This window comes from Danio rerio, chromosome 1 (assembly GCF_049306965.1).
Source record: "Danio rerio strain Tuebingen ecotype United States chromosome 1, GRCz12tu, whole genome shotgun sequence".
NCBI lineage: Eukaryota > Metazoa > Chordata > Actinopteri > Cypriniformes > Danionidae > Danio > Danio rerio.
In genome coordinates, this window is record NC_133176.1 from 9,397,501 (window position 1) to 9,419,209 (window position 21,709).

Consider the following 21,709-nt stretch of genomic DNA (forward strand, 5'->3'; position numbering starts at 1 on the left):
TCAGCTGGACAACAAATGGAGAGGTACTTTTATTAGTGAGTGTGGTGTGTGCTCACCTTGGGTTGGCCGTGTTTTCTGTGATTGACTGTGATCATCCAGGTATGGAAGTGTTTTTCCTGAAGACCTTTGTGACAATCTTTGTTCAAGAAAATCCAAATTTTATATTTTAATTTTTATTTTTATTTGTATTTTTAAAAAGGGGCATCAAAATATACTATGTACTTTTTTGTGGTTATATAACAGCTTGTTAAACACAACCAGATAAAAAAAGCAAATTGGAATGCTTTTAATAACTTAAAATACTTTTAACATCACATTAATTTGTACCTGAGTGTAGACATATCCAAATCCTGTTGATATACTGTAATAAACAAAACATACAAATTATTTAGGTAACTGAACAGAAATTGTTTAAGTTATATTTGCTTTCTGTGAATGTGGTTTGTTTTATCACCTAGGTCAGGACGTTCCCTGGAAGAACTGCTTTGTGTTCGTCTCTCATCAAGACTACTCTCATCATATAGTGGCTCATTTGCTGACACAGCATATCTTTTGTTATAAAAAAATAAGTCAAACTAAAATTAAAAAGATATAAACAGTAGAATGAGGATAGTCTAAAAGCATAGTCAGAATACATTCAAAAAGTCAGGGCAGGGGCAAAACAATAAACAAAACAAAACACAGCAGGAAAAACAAGAAAAAAAGGCTTTATGATGTACCACAGGAAAAACAAGTCTCAGCAAAGTGTGTTCTTATTCTTCGTGCATTACCACCACCTACAATACTGGCATGTGAGCCTGAGTCAACTACTTACCAAATAACAAACAAAAAAAAAAACTTTCATCCTTTACATTCTGATAATTGGGCCAGTTCTTCTTAGATGATTTAATAAACTTAAATTGTTTTGACCCCCTCCCAAGTATAATTTTAATGCTGATTTAAATCTTTCATCCTTCATAAATTCTTTCTTTAATATTTCTCTTTCTAGAATGTTGTTTGACAGTGACATAACACTTGTTTGACAGACTAATCCTCTTGACAATGATCACATAAGTCAGTTAGATGTTTCCCTATTAAATTAAATGTTTTATTTAAACCTGTGTGTCCTATTCTCTGTCGTGTTATTATGCCTTCTGTTATATTATTTCCTTTACCTATCCTTCAATTTCCTACTTTAACCTGTGTTCTATAGTAATGTCTACCCGTTATATACCTATCCCAATTATATTGCCATTGTTTTAATATGTTATTCTTAACTATAGTTTTTGCTTCTGATTTACTAAATATGAATATCAATTTTGTCTAGCTTACATGCCTCTAGCTCTGCAGCTTTGTTCCCTTTAATTCCTATATGTGCTGAAATCCACATGAACACTATCATCACATTTGTTCTCTTAAGTCTAAATAAAATTTCAATATACAATCTTGCCTGTTCCATGATGACATCGACTTAATTGAACTCAATGCTGAACTGGAATCTGAATATATATTATTTTCTTCATGCCACTTGTCCAGTACAGAGCAGCAATTATAGCCATCAGCTCTACTGTATATATTGCCAGGTGATCTGTAGTTCTTTCAGATCTTTCCAAAAACACCAAAACTGGTCCTTCTGTATCCAAACTCTTAGAACGATCGGTGTAAGTGTAAAATGTAATGTGTGTATTTATATAGCGCATTTATTGTGTATGGCCATACACCCAAAGCGCTTCACAATCATGAGGGGGGTCTCTCCACACCACCACCAGTGTGCAGCATCCACTTGGATGGTGCGACGGCAGCCACAGGACAACGGCGCCAGTGCGCTCACCACACACCAGCTATTAGTGGAGAGGAGAGACAGTGATAGAGCCAATTCGGTGGAAGGGGATGATTGGGAGGCCATGATCGTAAGGGCCAATAGAGGGACTTTGGCCAGGACACCGGGGTTACACCCCTGCTCTTTCACGAGAAGTGCCATGGGATTTTTAATGACCACAGAGAGTCAGGACCTCGGTTTAACGTCTCATCCGAAAGACGGCGCCCACTGACAGTAGTGTCCCCTTCACTTTTACTGGGGCATTAGGACTCACACAGACCACAGGTTGAGCACCCCCTGCTGGCCTCACTAACACCACTTCCAACAGCAACCTAGTGTTCCCTAGTGGTCTCCCATCCAGGTACTGACCAGGCTCAGCCCTGCTTAGCTTCAGTGAGTAACCAGTCTTGGGCTGCAGGGTGACATGGCTGTATACTGTGTACACTTCAGTATATTCTTTATATTTTGTTATAATTCTATATTCTATTATCCCTGACATATTAGCAATATTTCTATAATCCTGGCTACTGTTCAGTAGATCCAAATCAACTAAACCTAAAGGAAAGAACCATGGTGGTGGTGCTGCTGCTATTGGTACTGCTTTGGTAAAACCTTTATCATTCAATCCCATCTCTTTAGCTACTTCTATATGATCCCTTCCGAAAAAGACTGTTTTGCTTTTGTAAAATCAAACTATCGATTTACAAACTTAAGCTAAGGTCACACTGGACTTTTCTCCCCATAGACTTGCATTCATATGCACACGAATGCGTCAGACCGGAAACGCAAGCTTGTGCTGTCAAAATTGATGCGTTAACACACATGATTAATTTAAAATATTTAACACGTTAAAAAAATTAATGCAGTTGCAGTTTTTTATTTCCTGTTGTGTGTTTAATGTGCAAAGAAATATGGATAAGACCAAGGAAACGCTTTTAGGAGAAAGTTTTCAGTATAAAATGTCGCATTACCAGGCTATCCAGCTTTTCCTCCAGAGTTTCATGCACTTTTGGATGTTTCATTTTTAATCTTTAAGTCATTTTTAGACTTTAACTGCAGTTCAGCAGTTCACTTTCATTCAGGAACATATTATTTATGCCTCGTGACAACTATTGGATGAAAATATGAAGTAAGGACTGCGGGAAGAGTGTAGTTTTAATGGAATTTGATACCGCATGGCGAACGAAAAGAAAAACCTCCGCATTTCAGGACTTGAGTGGTCCTTCAAGGTAATCAAAAATCACTACTCACATGGTAGAGTTTTAATCAGTATTATGTTAATCATAAAATTGCAGTATTGGTGTCCATGTAAATGTACTCAGTGAAAGTGCCAGATGATGTCGCAAGCTGTCAAAGAGAGCTCATTCCTCTTTCTTTAAAGGGCCATGATTCCATGCGCCCTCAAATGTTTCATTAAGTTTGATGAGTTTCCCCCTTTCTGTAATTGACTGTGATCATCCAGGTATGAAAGTGTTTTTCCTGAATGTCTTTGTGACGATCTTTGTTCAAGAAAATCCAAATTTTATATAAAAAATTTTATTTTAATTTGTCTTAAAAAAAGGGGCATCAAATTATATACTATGTGTTTTTTTTGTGTGTGTGGTTAAATTACAGCTTGTTATGGTAACAATGATATGAAAACACAGCCAGTTAAACAAAATAAAGCAAATTAGAATGCTATTAATAACTTAATATAATTTTAACATCACATTAATTTGTACCTGAGTGTAGACATATCCAAATCCTGTCGATATACTGTAATAAACAAAACATACAAATTATTTAAGCAACTGAACATAAATTGCTTAAGTTATATTTACTTTCTGTGAATATGGTTTGTTTTATCACCTAGGTTAGGGCGTTCCCAGGAAGAACTGCTTTGTGTACGTCTTTCATCAAGATTACTCTCATCATATAGTGGCTCATTTGTTGACACAGCATATCTTTTGTAATAAAAGTAAAAAAAAAATTAAAATATGTTTTGGAATTACTTGTTCAGAAAGTAATAAATCAAAAGTGCAGTATGTAAATGTTTTGGAAAGAGATCAATCTTTTTTAAGTTAGTATTTGTTGTTTACTTTTATATTTAGTTTTCTTTAGTTTACATTTCTTTTTATTTGTATATTTTTTCTTCCTCTGAAACTAAACACGTCAAATCTGCAGTAGAAGGTGGTGTATCTAATACTGACATATTCAAGAAAGGCATCTTTAAACAAAATGTATTATTATTGTTACGAGTAGTTGTATAGTGTGCTTGTGTGGTGTTTCTCTCTCGCTCGCTTGCTTGCTTTCTCTCTCTCGCTCTCTCTCATTCTCAGAAATCTAATTATTTGTCTTAATCTAAATAAGACAATAATATGATTAAGGTGTTTACATGAATTTCTTTTTCAATGCTTTTGTCATGATCCCGTTTTACTTGCCATAGCACATAATTTAATTAAAGTCATTGTGTCACCATGCTATCCAAGTTTCCTCTGAAGTTTGATGTAACTTCGGGCGTTTAATGTTTAATTTGTTGACTTTAACTGCAGTTTGGCACTTTCACTTTCATTCAGGAACATTTCATGCATGCACCCTGTTACAAATGAGATATTGGATACAACTACTGTATTGGCTGCTGGAAGAGTGTTGTTTTAATGGAAATTCTTACCATGCTCAATGGAAGAAACGTCCGCATGCATTAAATGTTCCTGAATGAAAGTGAAAGTGCCAAACTGCAGTTAAAGTTGACAAATTAAAAATGACACACCCGAATTTACATTAAACTCCAGAGGAAACGTGGATAGCGTGGTCACCTGGTGACGTGATGAGAGAGAAAGAGAGAGACCAGGGATTATGTTTTTAATCCTGTTATCTTACGTTTTTGGGTTAGGCTAAACTTCTTTTTTAATTATTATTTGTTGAACTGAGAATAGCTGTCCAAATTTAAAATTGATGCACCCACATGTTGCAAGATTGATGAAACCAACAGGAGCAAGTAAACAGTAGTTTACTAGGCTTTACACTGTATCCATCACACTCCATGTTTTGAGTTTGACTCTGCAGAGTCTTTCTCTTCAAATATCCCATACACACCTTTAACTCAACAAAAGCAAATGAGAATTTAAACTACAAAGATCACACTATTTCTTACCCAGAATCATAGCTGCATGTTGACATTGCTAAAAAAAAAAAGCCAGTATAAAATCAAAGCTGGATTGTAAATCAAAATTTCTACAGTATGTGTGCTCTAAATAAACAATGTTCTTATACTCAAATGTGTCTACTCACCTTTTTTTGGTTTTCTTTGTGATTCAGTTTTAATATCAACATGGTCTTTTGTATGTCGTCGATCACCAGTCTGTGATTGACTCCCATCTCTTTTGTTACCCATCTATTAATATTTTAAAACCACTATTAAACATAGTTTATATATATATATATATATATATATATATATATATATATATATATATATATATATATATATATATATATATATATATATATATATATATAAACAAAAGTAGTTAATCAAATACTAATACACATTAATGGTCTTCTAAACATGACATGCGAAAAGGAAGCTCTATATTTTAATTGTACTGTGTTCTAAAACAATGAAACCAATCTGTGCCAGTAAATGATGGACTGAACTGATCTTATTACTCAATCTATTGCAAAGGATACAAAAATTCCTTGATTCTCAAGAAGGTGACATGCAGAAGGGGACCATTACATTTTTAACAGAATAGACCAATTATTGTAATTTGTATAACTGTACCTGACCACTTGGCTGCAGATGCTTTTTTTCATATTTTGATTGTGGTGGTCCCATTTTTTCTCTTTTTCCCCCCACCTAAATATGATCAAATAACACAGCTCCATTAACACAATTATTTGGCATTCAAAAAGTAACTTTTTGCTGCTGTCTAAAACAGGGTCACACAAGACATTGAATATGTGAAATATCTCTGGAAATCACAACAGATGATTTTAATGTCTTAAATGTGCTGTACAGTAATTATTAAAAGCTACATTTTTATTAATAGCTAGCCTATGTTACCAATAGTTGAACATGTTCACTCACCAGCCACTTTATTGGCAACACCTGTCCTTAATGCAAATTTTTTATCAGCCAATCACATGGCAGCAACTCAATGCATTTAGGCCTGTATACATGGTCAAGACGATCTGCTGCAGTTCAAACCGAGCATTAGAATGGGGCAGAAATGTGATTTAAGTAACTTTGAATGTGGCATGGTTGTTGCCATGTCATAAACACAAATTATCTCTGACTAGTTTCTTGAACATGACAAGGAGTTCACAGCACAAATGGCCTCCACAGTCACCAGATTTCTATGGTGGTTGAGAGAGCTTAATGTGCTGCAATTTAAGAAAACACCAGCAATTACAAAAAAAAAAAAAAAAAAAACACCAGCAAATTAAAAAAAATCTTCATCCATTTGACGGCACATGTGCTGTAAATGCTCACAAAGCATACACATAAAATGTGCTGCATTTTCACACAACGCAAACAAATTAATAAAATGTGCTGCATTTTCACACAACGCAAACAAATGAATAAAATGTGTTGCATTTTCTCACTTGCAAAAACTTTGGAACACAAAGCAAATGTTTCAAGGGGACCCAATAATGTGCTGACACTGCTGTGCCATGACTATTGCTCAGGGAAAAAGCTCTCGGCCATTGTAGATTTCAATGCAATATAGCACCTTTGGGATGGGATGGAGTGGGAGATTCGGATTATGTATGTGCAGCCAACAAATCTGCAGCAACTGCGTGATGCTTTCATGTTGATGTGGACCAAAATCTCAGAGGAATATTTCCAGTACCTTGTTGAATCTATGTCATGAAGGATTAAGGCGGTTCTGAGGGCAAAATGGGGTCCAATTTGGTAAGGTGTACCTAATAAAATGGCCGGTGAGTGTAATTTTAATGGAATTGTGATCATGTTGTTACTCTTAGAAGCCACTAGATGGCACTGTGTTTTAAGTAAGAGTTTGTGAGTCAGAAAAAAATAAAAATAAAAGCATGAAAAACGGCACTATTTCCTTTAATTTTAAACATTTTGTTTATAGAAAAAGGTTGAATGTTTATGCTCTCAATTTAATTTGTATTTCCATGTCTAGTTTTTGTTTTCTATGCCTCACGATTATGTCCCATGATTAGTGAATACTGTGCTTCTGTTTAAATAAAATGCCTATGCCACTGCCAGTCGGTGTGACTGCAATAGGAAAAGTGCAAGCGTTTGTCCTGTGTGACATTTCTAAAAACGTGAAATGACCCCAAAATGTACGCTTGTTTCTATTTTCACTTTTATTGATTTAACCTGATAGTAATCCTAGTGTAACCCCGCTGGTCGTACTGTACGCCACCCAACCCGATCCGAGCTGGTATTGAAAAGACGACCTTCCTCAAGGGAGTTTGTTGCTCTACCAAGGAGGCAAAAGACTGGCCTCTAGCGTCTGTCGCTAGAGCCCCTTCAGAGGTCAGAGGAGTGAGGTTTACCTGCACAGCACTTACTAGCTGGTCTCTGCTACACTGGCATATCAATCCAATCAAAAAACAGGATTCTAAACAGCTGAAATAGCGTTGTCCTTTAAGGCATTTAAACTTGATTTGATTTTAGAGGATTAAAAAATTGCGTTTTAATTGTATCTTTGTATCCTATTCTATCCTAAGTTTAAACAAAATGGGTACCCCAAGGGAAGATACAGCTTTCTCCAATCAGGAAGTGCTGTTCGTGTTCTTTTCCCTCCTCCATTTTACTAGTGTAAGTGCTTCTTTTTACTTTCTTTTTTGAAATAAAAAAATATAATAAGTTACAATAAGTAATATTTATAAATATTTATAAAAATACTTGCCCAGCTACACGACATCAACCAAGTCGTGGACATTACAGCAGTTTGGGTGAGTTGGCAGAGCTGTCTTAAATAACGTTACAGACTTTTCTAAACAAACTGCATGTACAGTGAAAGGAAAAGCTTTACAACCGTTCACTTTCCACTTGTTTTTAAACCAAGGAAAATGGCAGTTTGGTTTGTAGACGTAAACAACGTGTAAATGCACCTTTAAAAGGACTTTTCTCCCACAGAGTCAGCTATACACATAACATTTTTCACAAAGAAATTACGATCTCCATTCCAAAGCGATCCCTGAGCTTTTGGTGTGGATCTGAGCGCAACTTTAAATCAAACCGAACCAATTTATTTAGTTTGTTGCTGTAGCTATACTGTGGAAAAACAAATATGGACGAGTGAAATCACCTTAAAATCCGCAAAAGACCTGTATTATTATAGGCTGCATAATATTGTTTGTCTTTGTTACCCATGGGTGAACATAATTTTTTAGGCTATAACTAGGCTACATACACTTATATCATTTTAGTTAATAACAATAATTATATATATATATATATATATATATATATATATATATATACATGTTAAAAAAGGCCACTCACCGAGAACCGTCAAAAAGATTCTGTTTTCACTTTTACATTTAGACAGGTGTGGACAGAGGTGATGCGTTCCCACCAATATCCACTGACCATAGAAATGTCCCCACCAATAACTTAATCCACTTTTAAAAAAATTGCACTGTTAACCTAGACAAGCAGAAAGGGTTCAGGGTTCACATTCCCTCCTTGAGTCCTCCCGCCCACAAAACACATTTTGATTGACTGTGCCTTTCCCTGCTGTCATGTGTGAGAGAGGGTAAAGTCTAGATGTGATATGCACAGTAATAAAGCAGCATTATTTATGACACTGTATAACAATAGTTAATATTTTTACAGTACTATGACGCTTGGGTTAAGGGTTGGGGAGGGAGTAGGTGTTAAAAATACAATTTATTAGGTAGTTTACTAGATAACATAACAATTTGTCAGACAACATACAGCCTGTGTATAGGCATAATACTGATATGTGATACATGTTTCATTTGCACTATGGCTAAAATAAACAGAAGTCTTTATTAAAGTATCTCTTTAATAAACTTTTTTTAACATTACACTATCAGGCCGGTAGCCAGATTATTGAAAAGGTTTGGTTATTTATTTATTTTTTTGAAAAACAACCTTTTTGCAGTTGTTCCGCCTGATTTTCTATTTAATTATGAGGTATAAATATTGTATTTTGGCGACGCAGTGGCGCAGTAGGTAGTGTTGTCGCCTCACAGTAAGAAGGTCGCTGGTTCGAGCCTCGGCTCAGTTGGCGTTTCTGTGTGGAGTTTGCATCTTCTCCCTGCCTTCGCTTGGGTTTCCTCTGGGTGCTCAGGTTTCCCCCAGAGTCCAAGGCATGCGGTTCATATTAATTTGACTAAATTGATTAATAAAGGGACTAAGCCGACAAGAAAATGAATGAATGAAATATTGTATTTTAGGGACATTATAAGAACTATTTTTGCTGGATCAGCTTGTTGGATAGTTATCTTAACCACACTTTTTGATGTACCAAAAAAATATTTTCAACCGTTTTGTCAATTTGCTTACCATACTATTTTACTATTTTAAGTGTTTTATTTACAAATGTGCAGTTAAACTGTAAATTTTATTTTACAGTTATGTAAATAAATATTTCCCAATTGATGTGAATTGATTCACAGCATGACTGATCATATTTTTTTTAGAGAAAGTCTTGTTTGTTTTATTATAGCTAGAATAAAAGCAGTTTTTACTTTGTTACAGGTTTAACTTTAAAGCAACAACTGACGTTTTGTTCAACCGCATTACAACGTTGAAGCCTGGTCAAATGCTTGAAATTTCTTGAATCAAATTGAAATTTTTCAATCTTTCAACATTAAACATTTTATCAACAATATTTCAACGTTAAAAACACATAAGACCTCATTTCAATCATAAATAAGGTTGTGTGTCGGCTATAAGAGTGTTGCTGAAAACTTGTTGCACCCCTGTTAAAAAATAAACGACTTCAACCAGCCTAAGCTGTTTGTATGGGGTTCCATTTGTGCCAAAATGCCCATGCCTGCTTTCTGCTTTGTACTTCCTATTCGTTTTTGTCAACTCTCATTGCCTGCATGTTCAGGAAAATCAGCTTTGTTGACGTACATGTTGTCTGTTGATGTGATCTTAATATGTTGCCCTGTCGGTTTTTCTCTGTTTTGTAGTCAAATTCTACGGGGTATTCTGTCATCTGCTCTGTGTCGTTTATACTGTCGTCCTACTGTTGTCTTTGCTGTCGTTTATACTGTCATCCTTACTGTCGTCGATATTTTTTAGAGGCATTACGGGTTTCAAGGGAGCATTTTGAGCAGAGACACAATTTCGACATAACCTGGTCTCCAAGAAATCTTTTTCAAGGACAATTTTCCTGTATTTACAGTAAGAAAAAAATCCTGATGAAAGTCTTTTTCTTTTGGATTGACTAATAAAATCAGTATATAATCAATAATATTAGTATTGTTGTTAAAAATGGGTTGGGAAATATATTTTTAAATAATTACAATTACATAGGAGTAATATGGACTTCAACTTTACATCCATATGCTGCTTATATCATATCAATAGTAAGGATGACAGTATAAACAACAGCATAGACGACAATAAGAGTGACAGAACAAACATTAGGACGACAGCATATACAACAGTAAGGATGACAGTACAGATGAATAGACAACAACAAGGACAACAGATCAGATGACAGAATACCCCATAGAATGACAGTACAAAACAGAGAAAAAACAGACAGGACGTCAGATTGAGACAACATCATCGGACGACATGTACGGACAACATGTACCAAACTCCCCTCAAAGAAGTCATCTTGTTAATCATTGCTTTGTTTATCCTGATGTATTACCTATATATATATATATATATATATATATATATATATATATATATATATATATATATATATATATATATTTTTTTTTTTTTTTTGCTTTGATAGTTGCACATTTTTGCAAAGCTTCATTAATTGCAGGCTTTACACATTTGTCCATAAGCTGGACACTTTTTGTAACTGTTGATAATCTCATTGTCAACATTTAATATGTCTTGCACTGATTTTCCATTTTGTGCTGTATACTTTACCATTTACTCTGCATAGCTTGACCTCTTTTCTTTGCATTTCTAACACTGCTTTTTTTGTTGCATCTGCCGCATAAAACATATGCCAGAATAATTGGTGGTTCATTCCGCTGTGGTGACCCCCCCTGATAAATCAAGAACCAAGCTGAAGCATGGTGAGTGAGTGCTTATTTTGTTTACGCCAACTTCAAGCATTTTTGATTTGATGTTATCTGGAAGTGGTCTTAGTGAGGCCATACAGGGGAGCCTCAGTATAGTGGAGGGGACGCTATACTGTCAGTGAGTGGCCAAATTCCCTCCATTGTTCCATACCCATCATGGCCTCCCAATCATGCAAATGCACCAAATTGGTTCTCCACCTATATCTGGTGTGAGTGCACTGGAACCATTGTCCTGTGGCTGTTGTCAAATCATCCAGATGGATGCTACATACTGGTGGAGGGGAGAAACGACTCTGTGCCCCTCATGATTGTAAATGCTTTGGATGTATGCCATACATAATCAACACCATGCACAATCAATGTGCTATGTACAGTACATGCACATTACTTATTTTGTCAGCTTTGTGGATGTCTATAGCGTTTTTCAGTGTGAGTGTTACACAAATATTGATATTCTTTTATCTTGCATATAATTCTGTCCCTAATTAGTAAACGGTCCATTTGGAAAATTGACAGTCTTTCACTTTGTGTTTATCTGTAACATATGCATCAAATGTCTCCCTTGTGATCACATGAAAAACATGACATGGAAAATCCTTTCTGGACTCACAATATTCCTTGAATTTCTTTTTTAGTGCATCTTGTTCACTTCTGCATTAAACTGGACCGTGTTGTCAACTTTAATATCTTCTACACCAATATGAAAAGAATTAGTACACTGTGCGCTTTCTGATTTCTCTGCCACGCCACCAGCACTGAGGTACAATTCAAAGATCTGAAGCCACGCTTCCAATTCTCTGCCAAGTTGCTTTGAAGAAAAAAAAAAACAATTTGTAGTAGTGCAGGGGTTTTCAAACTTGATCCTAGGGGTCTGGTGTCCTGCAAAGTTTGGTTCCAACCCCAATCAGATACGCTCTTACTATAGGTTTTCTAGAAACATCCTTGCAGGTCTGTTGCGTCAAGTTGGAGCTAAAATCTGCAGGACACTGCCCCTACAGGACAGTGTGAGAACCCCATTTTTGTAATTTCCCACTTCTTTTAATGTCATGTTTTTTATGTTATTAAAGTCAATCATAAGACAACAGACAATAAGTAACCACAAAGTTCAATGCCTTGTTCTTTTTTTACTTCACACCCTTGACAGGCAGCACATTCATTCAAAATACATGACATACATGAACTTACAAACGCAGCTTTATTTAAAAAGGGATGATCTGACAGGCAAGGGTCAACAGGAGCAAACAGTACAAAAAAGGTAATCCAAAGAGAGTAATAAAAAAACAGAGGTTTAATCAATATCCATTAAAAAATAAACCAGGGAAACACTTATTGCACAAAAATTCAAGACCGAGTGTGAATGTGGTAGTTGTATAATGTGTGCAATCTGTGTAAATGCTGCAGTCACACAGTTTGAGCATGCAAAATTCTGTTATGGTGCTGCAAAAAGGGGCGTGATTAAACAAGATGGTTAGACATTTAAAAAGCAAGTGATTGGTCCATATTTTAAATGTCAGTCCAGAGAGGTCATGTTTGACCTTTAATAGGTCTCACGATGCGATTTCGCAAATCAGAATTCACCAAGCTTGAACTTTGCAATGCAGTGAACTGCAAAACTTGCCACACAAGCTTGTTTCCGGTCTCTCATGCTGTGTTCACACCAGATGGGAATGCATGGATAAATCGCGCTCTTCTTGCATAAATAGCAGCGTGAACATTTGAGTTTACTTGCTTCATTCGCACGTCAAACCCCGCTTCATTCGCGCATCAAATCCGCTTTATTAGCGCATCAAACTCACTTCAGAACGGACACGGATTTGCTTGATGGGCAGGGTTTCTGACTCCCCGGTGACTCAAGCTTCACTCTTAGCCTTTGCTAAATGGCTATTATGTTTATTAATAATAAAATTACAGTGTTTATGTGCTTTATGAAGCCTGAGAAACAGCGTCGATACGTTTAGGGCCGTGTCTGCGTCCACTAGATTCTTTCAGAGGTGCATCCAGCTCTGTGAGCTCATAAACTCCTCCAGAAACATAACTTGGATGATGGAGGCTTTCAGCAGTGTTTCTGACTGAGACGAGTCCAGTTTGATGGTCTGCTGTTGGTGTTGGCTGGAGGATTTCCCCTGCAACACCAACAACAGGCCCTATGTCACACAATCACATCCCCACAAGAGCAAGCTTCTGATTGGTTAACGCGGCATGAATGTTCGCTTAAGTTCAGATTTTTGAACTCGAGCGAATCGCGCAAAACGCGTGTTAATTGCACCATTCGCACTGCGCAATTTGCATCATTTGCATCATGCTATTCACGCGTATCGCGCAGCAGGATGTCTATTTGCACGTTTGCATTGACTTAACATGTAAATCACTTGCGCTTGACGCTCTTTTCGCGTCTGGTGTGAACAGAGCATCACATTCACATGCCTATGAATGGAAGTCTATGGGGCGAAAAGTGCAGTATGACCGAGGCTTCAATGTCCAGATTGATATCAGCTATAGCAGATAATTAGAGTCTGAATAGGCTCAAAGCATGATGGGATGTGTAGTCAGGGAGAATGTCTGGTGGAGTGTACATACTGTATATGAAGTGCCCTCTAGTGAGTCTGATGGGTACTCCAGCTAAAGATAAAAGAAACTGACTGATAATTTGAACAGATAAAGAAATTGTTTAGCGTTTAAAGAATTACAAATATTAATATTGTTTCAGTAGGTTTCATTATCCTTCAATCTGTCATTGGCATTGTGAAAAATCTGTTCAAGAGCCTTCAGTATCAGAACATCAACATCATCTTTTATGTCGATCTCATCATGGTAATTCTTCACTGGGAAGATGTTTGTCATTGGCACACCAGTGTGGCCACTGCACAGCTCCATCTGGACAGAAACAAGAGTGTGACATCAATAAATGCAATCCAAATGTAACTCATGCATGTCTCTGGATGGCCACATACCTTCTTTTTAATCTTCTTGCTCGTGTAGACCTTCCTTAGATCATTTTTGACCAGTGGACATGCTTCATCCACTTTGGTCATGACAATCACTTGAGCAATGCCTACAGTATATCAAATGGAGAAGCAATTTCCATCGTTTTTTCCTCCACAAAATTGAGAAAATTTGTAGCATTGTTTGTTAAAAGGTATATATATCAGCGGCGAGGCTACATATAGACCAAGGATGCGCTAGCAAACTAATAGATTAAGTATCCAAAAAAAAGCTTTCTGTGGCAAAGAGAAAACCTCCTGCATAGTAAACATGAATAGAAAAAGTCTAATCTTCCAGTTGTGGGCTTCTGTCTTATATTTTTTTATCTAGAAAGATGATACAAGAGCTATCAATAAAAGTGATGAAACCAATCCACTCACATGATCAAACAGTCCTCAACTTCTCTTTACCTACTTACTCGCTATAACTGAAATCTTGTCATGGACCAATTCTCAATACTAGTGGCTTATTACTTCCTTGTGTATTTGTTCTTGTGATATACAAGTTCTGCATGACACCCATAATATCCAAACCTAACTACTAACCTTATAACAGCAGCAAATTTGTTAAATAAGCTAAAAGTCAAAGTTAATGGCTTGTTAATAGTGAGACTTGTACCACATTTGTACCATTTTATTAGTGATTTGTATTTTAGTAATGTGTATTTTTGCTATTAACAAAAAATTAGTAATGCTGTTTTCATCAACTTTTTTATCTTGCTGTAAAAAAATACTTCAGATTTAGTATTAGTATTTAGTATAGTACTAAAGTAAGTTGACGCACTTGCGTAGTTTCTTAAATTCAGTTAAATATTTGTTGAAGAAGCAGTATTAACAGATATTAAGCAGACAGTCTACTAATACTCAAATGGACCATCAAAATAAAGTGTTACCCTAGCATCCACCGATTGAAAAATGTCATATCTCTATACTTTTATATATGGTCATTATAACTGGGCACCAACCATTTTCTGGGTCTTCATACTGTAAAACTCAAGCTGAAAAGTTGTAATGTAGGAGAAGCTTATGAATACATTCATAAACATTCAGGGGTCAGGTTTACCCTTATCACTGATTTTCTTGCGGATGATCTCCAACTTTTTAATCAGTCGATCATCTGTGAACTGGACTGTATTTCCATCTAGAACGTAAACCACACAGAAACACTGGTCGGAGAGGCTGGGGTCACTGGTGTAATGTTGATCCTTATAATCGATTGACTGCTCTTTGTTGAACTAAGATGAGAATTTCAGCATAATAATAAACATCAGACATACTGCATATATGTAAATCTTGTGTTAAATGTTATTTTCACAATTAATGTATGTATTTTACTGTACTTTATAGCCATCTTTCACATGGCCAAACACAGCTTTGATGATGTCTTCTGTTTTTGATCCATGAAATTCTTCAGGTTCTAAACCCATGATGTCGAAGAAGACAAAGGGCAAAGATGTTTTCCCATTTTTGATGGTGAATCCTTTGAGCTACAAATTAAGACCAAATATATTTGCAAACCATTTTCAAATAAATTATCAAACAATTACATAAAAAACCCAAAGCAAAGTATACACTGGGTATTTCTGTCTTAAAAAGTAGGTGTCTAAATACCTACTTTTTCTGTAAAACTATGACTGAATCCTCCAGCAGAGTTAACTAGTGCTTTAGAGGAGATATGTCCTTGAAAGGCACTGTTGATGGAGTTAATGAAGCTGGATTTTCCCGCTCCTGCAGGTCCAACTACCAGTATCTTGATGTCCTTTACGTCTGGATTGCTTGGAGTGAGGTTTTCCAGCCACTTTCTCAGGGCTTCTTTTTGTCTGTCAAAATGAGCATGGTTGCATTTGGATGGATCAGTAATGGTTTGAGCAATTCTATCATGGCATTCCCAACTCAATGTTGTACAAATGACCATTTCACTGCCAAGGACTATTGAGCCATGTATGTGCATTTAGTGCTTCAAACATTGTGCCCTAAAGGTGGTGCTGTGTATCAGCACGATGAAGCACCAAAAGCAAGGCTTGAAACGGAGAAGTTTCATAACAATAAAAGTGAAGTTGAATATCTATGTCTGCACAGTGTTTTGGAAGTTACAATATGACTACTGTATATATATATATATATATATATATATATATATATATATATATATATATATATATATATATATATATATATATATATATATATATATATATATATATATATTTTTTTTTTTTTTTTTCTGATTTAGTTTAAAATATAATAATCAGTTCTGAGTGTGTAATGAAACTAAAATACATTAAATTAAGTATTAAGTACAGTTAAATTCATAGGAAGAAATGTCAACAATATTTTAGGAATAAAAAATTAGCATTTTTATCTTAGCAGATCTAACTCAATTACTTATTTTCCTTCGGCTTGGTTCCTGATTTCTGAGGGGTCGCCAGAGTGGATTTAACTGCAAACTACTGTGGTATGCTTAGAAGAAGCTCTTCAGGCCCCAACCCAGCACTAAGAAACACCCATACACTCTCACATTCACACAAACACATTCATACACACACTCATACACTATAGCCAATTTTGTTTACCCAATTCACCTACAGACATGTCTATGGATTGTGGTGGAGACCAGAACACATGGATGAAACCAATGTGAAAACGGGGAGAACATGCACTGAGCAGATTGATGTTCCATAAAAATAATTGGTAGCACTTTATAATTACTACATACTATAAATCATTTATTAAGCATTAGCAAATAGTGTATTCACTATTTGTTAAGCATAAACTCTACATTAATAAACGTTAGTAAGCAGTTTATAACTACAGACACAAATGCTCTATTCTTGACTTATAAGCACATATATAATGTGCTTAATAATTGTTCTTTCATAATTGCTACTAATTAATATTTGATGACTAAATTAAGTATTGCATTATTTACAAATCATAGTAAGGACTATTTTTGCTTTATACATGCCTAATAAATAATAAGTAAACGCTCAGTATCAAATGAACAATAAATCTTTGCAATCTTATCTAAAAAGTAAAATTACTGTACAGTTTAAACATTGTTGAATAACAGGAGAGCCAAAATATAACATAAAATTTAATAAGACAACAACAAAGTAATAATTTAACAATATATTATGATACAACATTTCAATATTATTTACTAATGTTTAAACTGCACGGTAAATTTATTTTAGTTAAGATTACGAATATTTTTTTTTCATTTGATGCAGTTTAATTTGTGTATCTTCCAATTAATAGAAATAAAGTCATTTATTTTCTTTGTTTCTTGTTTAGAACATAAGTGAGCCTGTAATTGTGATTTATAAGGATTTTATAAAGCATAAATAGCCCTCACTTTATTAGATAACAAAAGTGGTTGGAGTTAAGTTATTAAAGGATTTATTCAAATACAAATTAACTATTAATATATGTCTAAATATTAAGATATATACATGTTAATTTGAATAGTTTATTAATCATTTAATTACACATTCTGAATAATCTTTAAAAATCAGCAACTACTTTCAAATAACTGGTTTGTAAACAATGCAATAATAAATTTAGCAATGAAAAAAATAATTAACAAAGTATGAAGAATCATTAAGCACATTATATATGTCAACAATAGAGCATTTGTATTTGCAGTAATAAACTGCTTACTAACATCTGTTAATGTAGGGTTAATGCTTAACAGATAATGATTTTACTCTTTGCTAATACTTAATGAATGATTCATAGTTATTATAAAGTGTCACCAAATAATTATATATATACAGCGGGGAAAAAAAGTATTTGACACATCAGCATTTTTATCAGTAAGGGGATTTCTAAGTGGGCTACTGACACAAAATTCCTACCAGATGTAGCCATCAAGCCAAATATTGAATTCATACAAAGAAATCAGAACATTTAAGTATACAAGTTGAGTCATAATAAATAAAGTGAAATGACACAGGGAATAAGTATTGAACACATGAAGATAACAAGGTGCAAAATAGCATAGAAAGTCAGGAGATCTGTCAGTATTGAGAGAAAAACCCTGCTCCCTATCAGTACTAATTGATATCAGCTGCTTTAGTCCTAATTGATGGCCTATAAAGGCTTCTCATTACTCAGGAGGCACACAGGAAAGACTTCATGATGGGTAAAAACAAAGAACTCTCTCAAGATCTGCGTAGTCTTATCGTTGAAAAGCATTTTGATGGGAATGGTTATAGGCGCATTTCCAGAATGCTGAATGTTCCTGTGAGCACTGTGGGGCCTATTATCCGGAAATGGAAAAAGCATAAGTTCACCATAAACCGGCCACGATCAGGTGCTCCACGTAAGATCCCTGTCCAAGGAGTCCAAAGAATAATCAGGAGAGTTCTCCAAGAGCCAAGAACCACTCGGGCAGAACTTCAGGAAGACCTCGCATCAGCGGGTACTATTGTTTCAAAGAAAACTATAAGCAATGCACTGAACCACCATGGCATCCATGCACGCTCACCACGCAAGACTCCATTGCTGAACAAAAAGCATGTTGAGGCCCGGTTAAAGTTTGCGAAACAGCATTTGGAGAAGCCTGTGGATTATTGGGAAACTATAGTATGGTCAGATGAAAGCAAAATTGAACTTTTTGGCAGTCATTCTACACATCATGTTTGGAGAAGAAATGGCACTGCCCACCACCCCAAGAACACTATACCAACAGTTAAGTTTGGGGGTGGAAGCATCATGGTTTGGGGCTGCTTTTCAGCAAGGGGTACTGGCAGACTTCATATTATTGAAGGTAGGATGAATGGAGAAATGTACCGGGACATTCTGGATAAAAATCTGCTGCCATCTACCAGAAAGCTGAAAATGAAAAGAGGGTGGACATTTCAGCAAGACAATGATCCCAAACACAAGGCCAAGGAAACAATGAAGTGGTTTCAAAGAAAGAAAATCAAGTTGCTTGAATGGCCCAGTCAATCACCTGACCTAAATCCCATAGAAAATCTATGGAGAGAACTGAAGATCAAAGTTCATAAAAGAGGCCCAAGGAACCTTCAAGATTTAAAGACCGTTTGTGTGGAAGAATGGGCCAGAATCACTCCTGAGCAATGCAGACGACTGGTCTCTCCATACAAGAGGCGTCTAGAAGCTGTGATCACCAACAAAGGCTTTTCTACAAAGTATTAAGTAAAGTGTGTTCAATACTTATTCCCTGTGTCATTTCACTTTATTTATTATGACTCAACTTGTATACTTAAATGTTCTGATTTCTTTGTATGAATTCAATATTTGGCTTGATGGCTACATCTGGTAGGAATTTTGTGTCAGTAGCCCACTTAGAAATCCCCTTACTGATAAAAATGCTGATGTGTCAAATACTTATTTTCCCCGCTGTATATATGTATGTATGTATGTATGTATGTATGTATGTATGTATGTATGTGTATATATAGAGAATAACTTATATATAGTGTATATATAGAGAATATTATAGAGAAAAACTTATGTACAGATAGCTTACCCCCAGTCAAATGGCCTCCATGGTGTCTCCAGTTCTATGGGTAGTAATACATTGTTAAGCAAAATAATATATTGTAGTACATTTTAACTTGTATGTGTGTTTATGTTTAGTCACAATTTTGGGTAATTAACTCTATTGTTCACACTGTTAACTAACCAATAACTACAACCTTTTTGTCTCAAACAAACATCTAATTTGCAGATTAGGATTAGGGGATCTAAAATAAAGTTGTGCCAAATAAGGCAATAATTAATCAGTAACAGAAAATAGTCCAGGAATATTCTACAAATAAGCTTTAATAGTAGCAATAAGTTTTTAATAGTAAGAACTGCTCCGCAAACTAAAGTTGGGCACTGGGCACTGTGTAAATGCATCACATTTAAATACACAGTGCCCATATTAAAGATTAAATAAATAAATAAATAAATAAATAAACACTGCTCACTTTAACAGTAGTATTATCTTTAGAGTGGGATCCTATTCAGTGAATTATTTGGGCAATCATAGTTTACTGGTTTACATTTGTTTAATCCATATGCAATTGCAACTATTAAGCAATAATTGACAATGCTCTGTTGAGTTATTATAAAATAATACACACCTGAACTTTTCACTTAGTAACTGAAATCATATCCTAAGACCGTCTTCCTGGGATTTAAATTTTTCTTTAGCTGTGCTTAATTTGAAATTAATTGAATACTTAAAGGTGCTGTATGTAAGTTTTTGACTCATCTAGCAGACAAATACCATAATATGTTTGCAGATATTTGAGAAACATGCTAAGTGATCATTCTTGTTTATCTGGAAAACAGTGTTGAAGTCAGATATTCTGCTTTGAAAATGTGTTTTACCTACCAAAATGCTGTATCTTTTGGGGTATTTTAACCAGCCCAATGTCAGTTTAGCCAGTTATATTTCAACACACTGGGTTGCCTTAATGGAAAATAGCGTATTTCTTTTATTCATTAATTCATTAATTTAGAAAGGCTCTGAAAGCATGCGTCCGTGACCGAAATTCAACCTCCCGTGGACAGTAGCAGACTCCAAAATGAGACACACATTCAGAGTTTCACATGAGGTTATTAATTAGCAAATGATATAAGTATTATGAATGTAAACATTAGGCGAGCTGATTACATTGTAATCCTGTGTCCTAACAGCACGCTCCGCGACAAGATACGCAGTGATAAGCAATTTGGCTGTTTGCACCAGATGAAGCAAGGCAGAAATTTTAACAAAGCCAGAAGCACAGAATAGGCACACGAAATTGTAAGGTTTATAATCTATTTAATACATGTTAAACCTTTTATATATTAAATATTTAATATTAATTAAAATTTAATATTAAACATTATTAAATGTAGATGCTGAATCACTAATATGTGTTTAGTTTTAAAGTTCAATTTCAAACTGTTTACTTTATTTTCAAGATCTGACGTGAACTATCAGCAGCTGCTTTAAGTATATGGCAATAAATGTCATGTAAAATTACATTCAAACTTGCATTATTAGAATTTAACACTGAATAAAGCACATGAGGTTTACCTGAGGTGATCATTGTCATAGTTTTCTGTTGTTTACCTGTGAGAAATAGAAATCGTTTATAGTATATCAATTTGAAGTTTTGTTTAGGACAAAAACTTATTTTAATATCGAAAATATTACTTCTATTGGGTGCGTTTGCTTTTATTAAGAACATGGTTCAGAATCACTCGCTCCTGTCCTAAATCTGGCAACCTGCGCTTGCGTTTGTTTTGATCCAGGAGTGCAATACCTAGTTTAACCACTGGGTGACACACTTACTGTACATACGGCACCTTTAAAATATTCATTGCTGAATTAGAATCAAGTGTTCAACAGACCTGTAGTTTACAAGAAATAATTGTTAATTATTATTTAAAAATGCTACAGAAATTACCACACCCCAATATATGCATTAGTGGATAACCTGAAAAAATTACTATATATATATATATATATATATATATATATATATATATATATATATATATATATATATATATATATATATATATATATATATATATATATATATATATATATATATATATATATATATATATAAAAGACACTCTTTACCTCTTACCTGGTTGCTGCATTGTTTGTGATTGTGATGATCCCATTTTGTTTGTCCTCTTTGACTCTATCAGCTTGATCCTGGAACACAGTTGCCTTGCTTCTCACTTCAAACAAATG

General features: G+C 35.0%; 2 protein-coding genes across 6 annotated transcripts in view; both read right to left on the reverse strand.

Moving 5' to 3' along the window:
- The window catches only part of ifi44a5 (interferon induced protein 44a5), a 12,801-nt gene extending 4,314 nt beyond the window's left edge, over positions 1–8,487 (reverse strand). The window contains exons 1-10 of one of the 4 annotated variants that reach the window (XM_073949335.1): positions 7,502–7,568; positions 5,868–5,971; positions 5,562–5,636; positions 5,069–5,171; positions 4,932–4,959; positions 3,647–3,741; positions 3,520–3,553; positions 455–549; positions 328–361; positions 57–136 (exon numbers count right to left, since the gene is read on the reverse strand). In XM_073949335.1, the coding sequence (XP_073805436.1) occupies positions 57–136; positions 328–361; positions 455–549; positions 3,520–3,553; positions 3,647–3,741; positions 4,932–4,959; positions 5,069–5,171; positions 5,562–5,615 (523 nt within the window). In that variant the 5' untranslated portion in view covers positions 5,616–5,636; positions 5,868–5,971; positions 7,502–7,568. The other 3 variants (XM_073949337.1, XM_001345945.10, XM_073949336.1) reach the window with 3 other exon arrangements.
- A 3,633-nt stretch (positions 8,488–12,120) lies between these two features.
- LOC137495402 (interferon-induced protein 44-like) lies at positions 12,121–21,709 on the reverse strand. Of its 2 annotated transcripts, XM_073949339.1 has the most exons (8): positions 21,600–21,709; positions 21,038–21,073; positions 19,493–19,526; positions 15,611–15,815; positions 15,336–15,482; positions 15,059–15,230; positions 13,966–14,066; positions 12,121–13,888 (listed from the first exon to the last, which is right to left on the reverse strand). In XM_073949339.1, exons 1-8 carry the CDS (start codon positions 21,634–21,636, stop codon positions 13,718–13,720), a joined length of 903 nt encoding a protein of 300 aa, XP_073805440.1. In that variant the 5' UTR covers positions 21,637–21,709; the 3' UTR covers positions 12,121–13,717. The 2 variants fall into 2 exon arrangements, with proteins under 2 accessions (XP_073805440.1, XP_068077095.2); XM_068220994.2 differs by lacking the exon at positions 21,038–21,073 and having other exon boundaries at positions 21,600–21,708.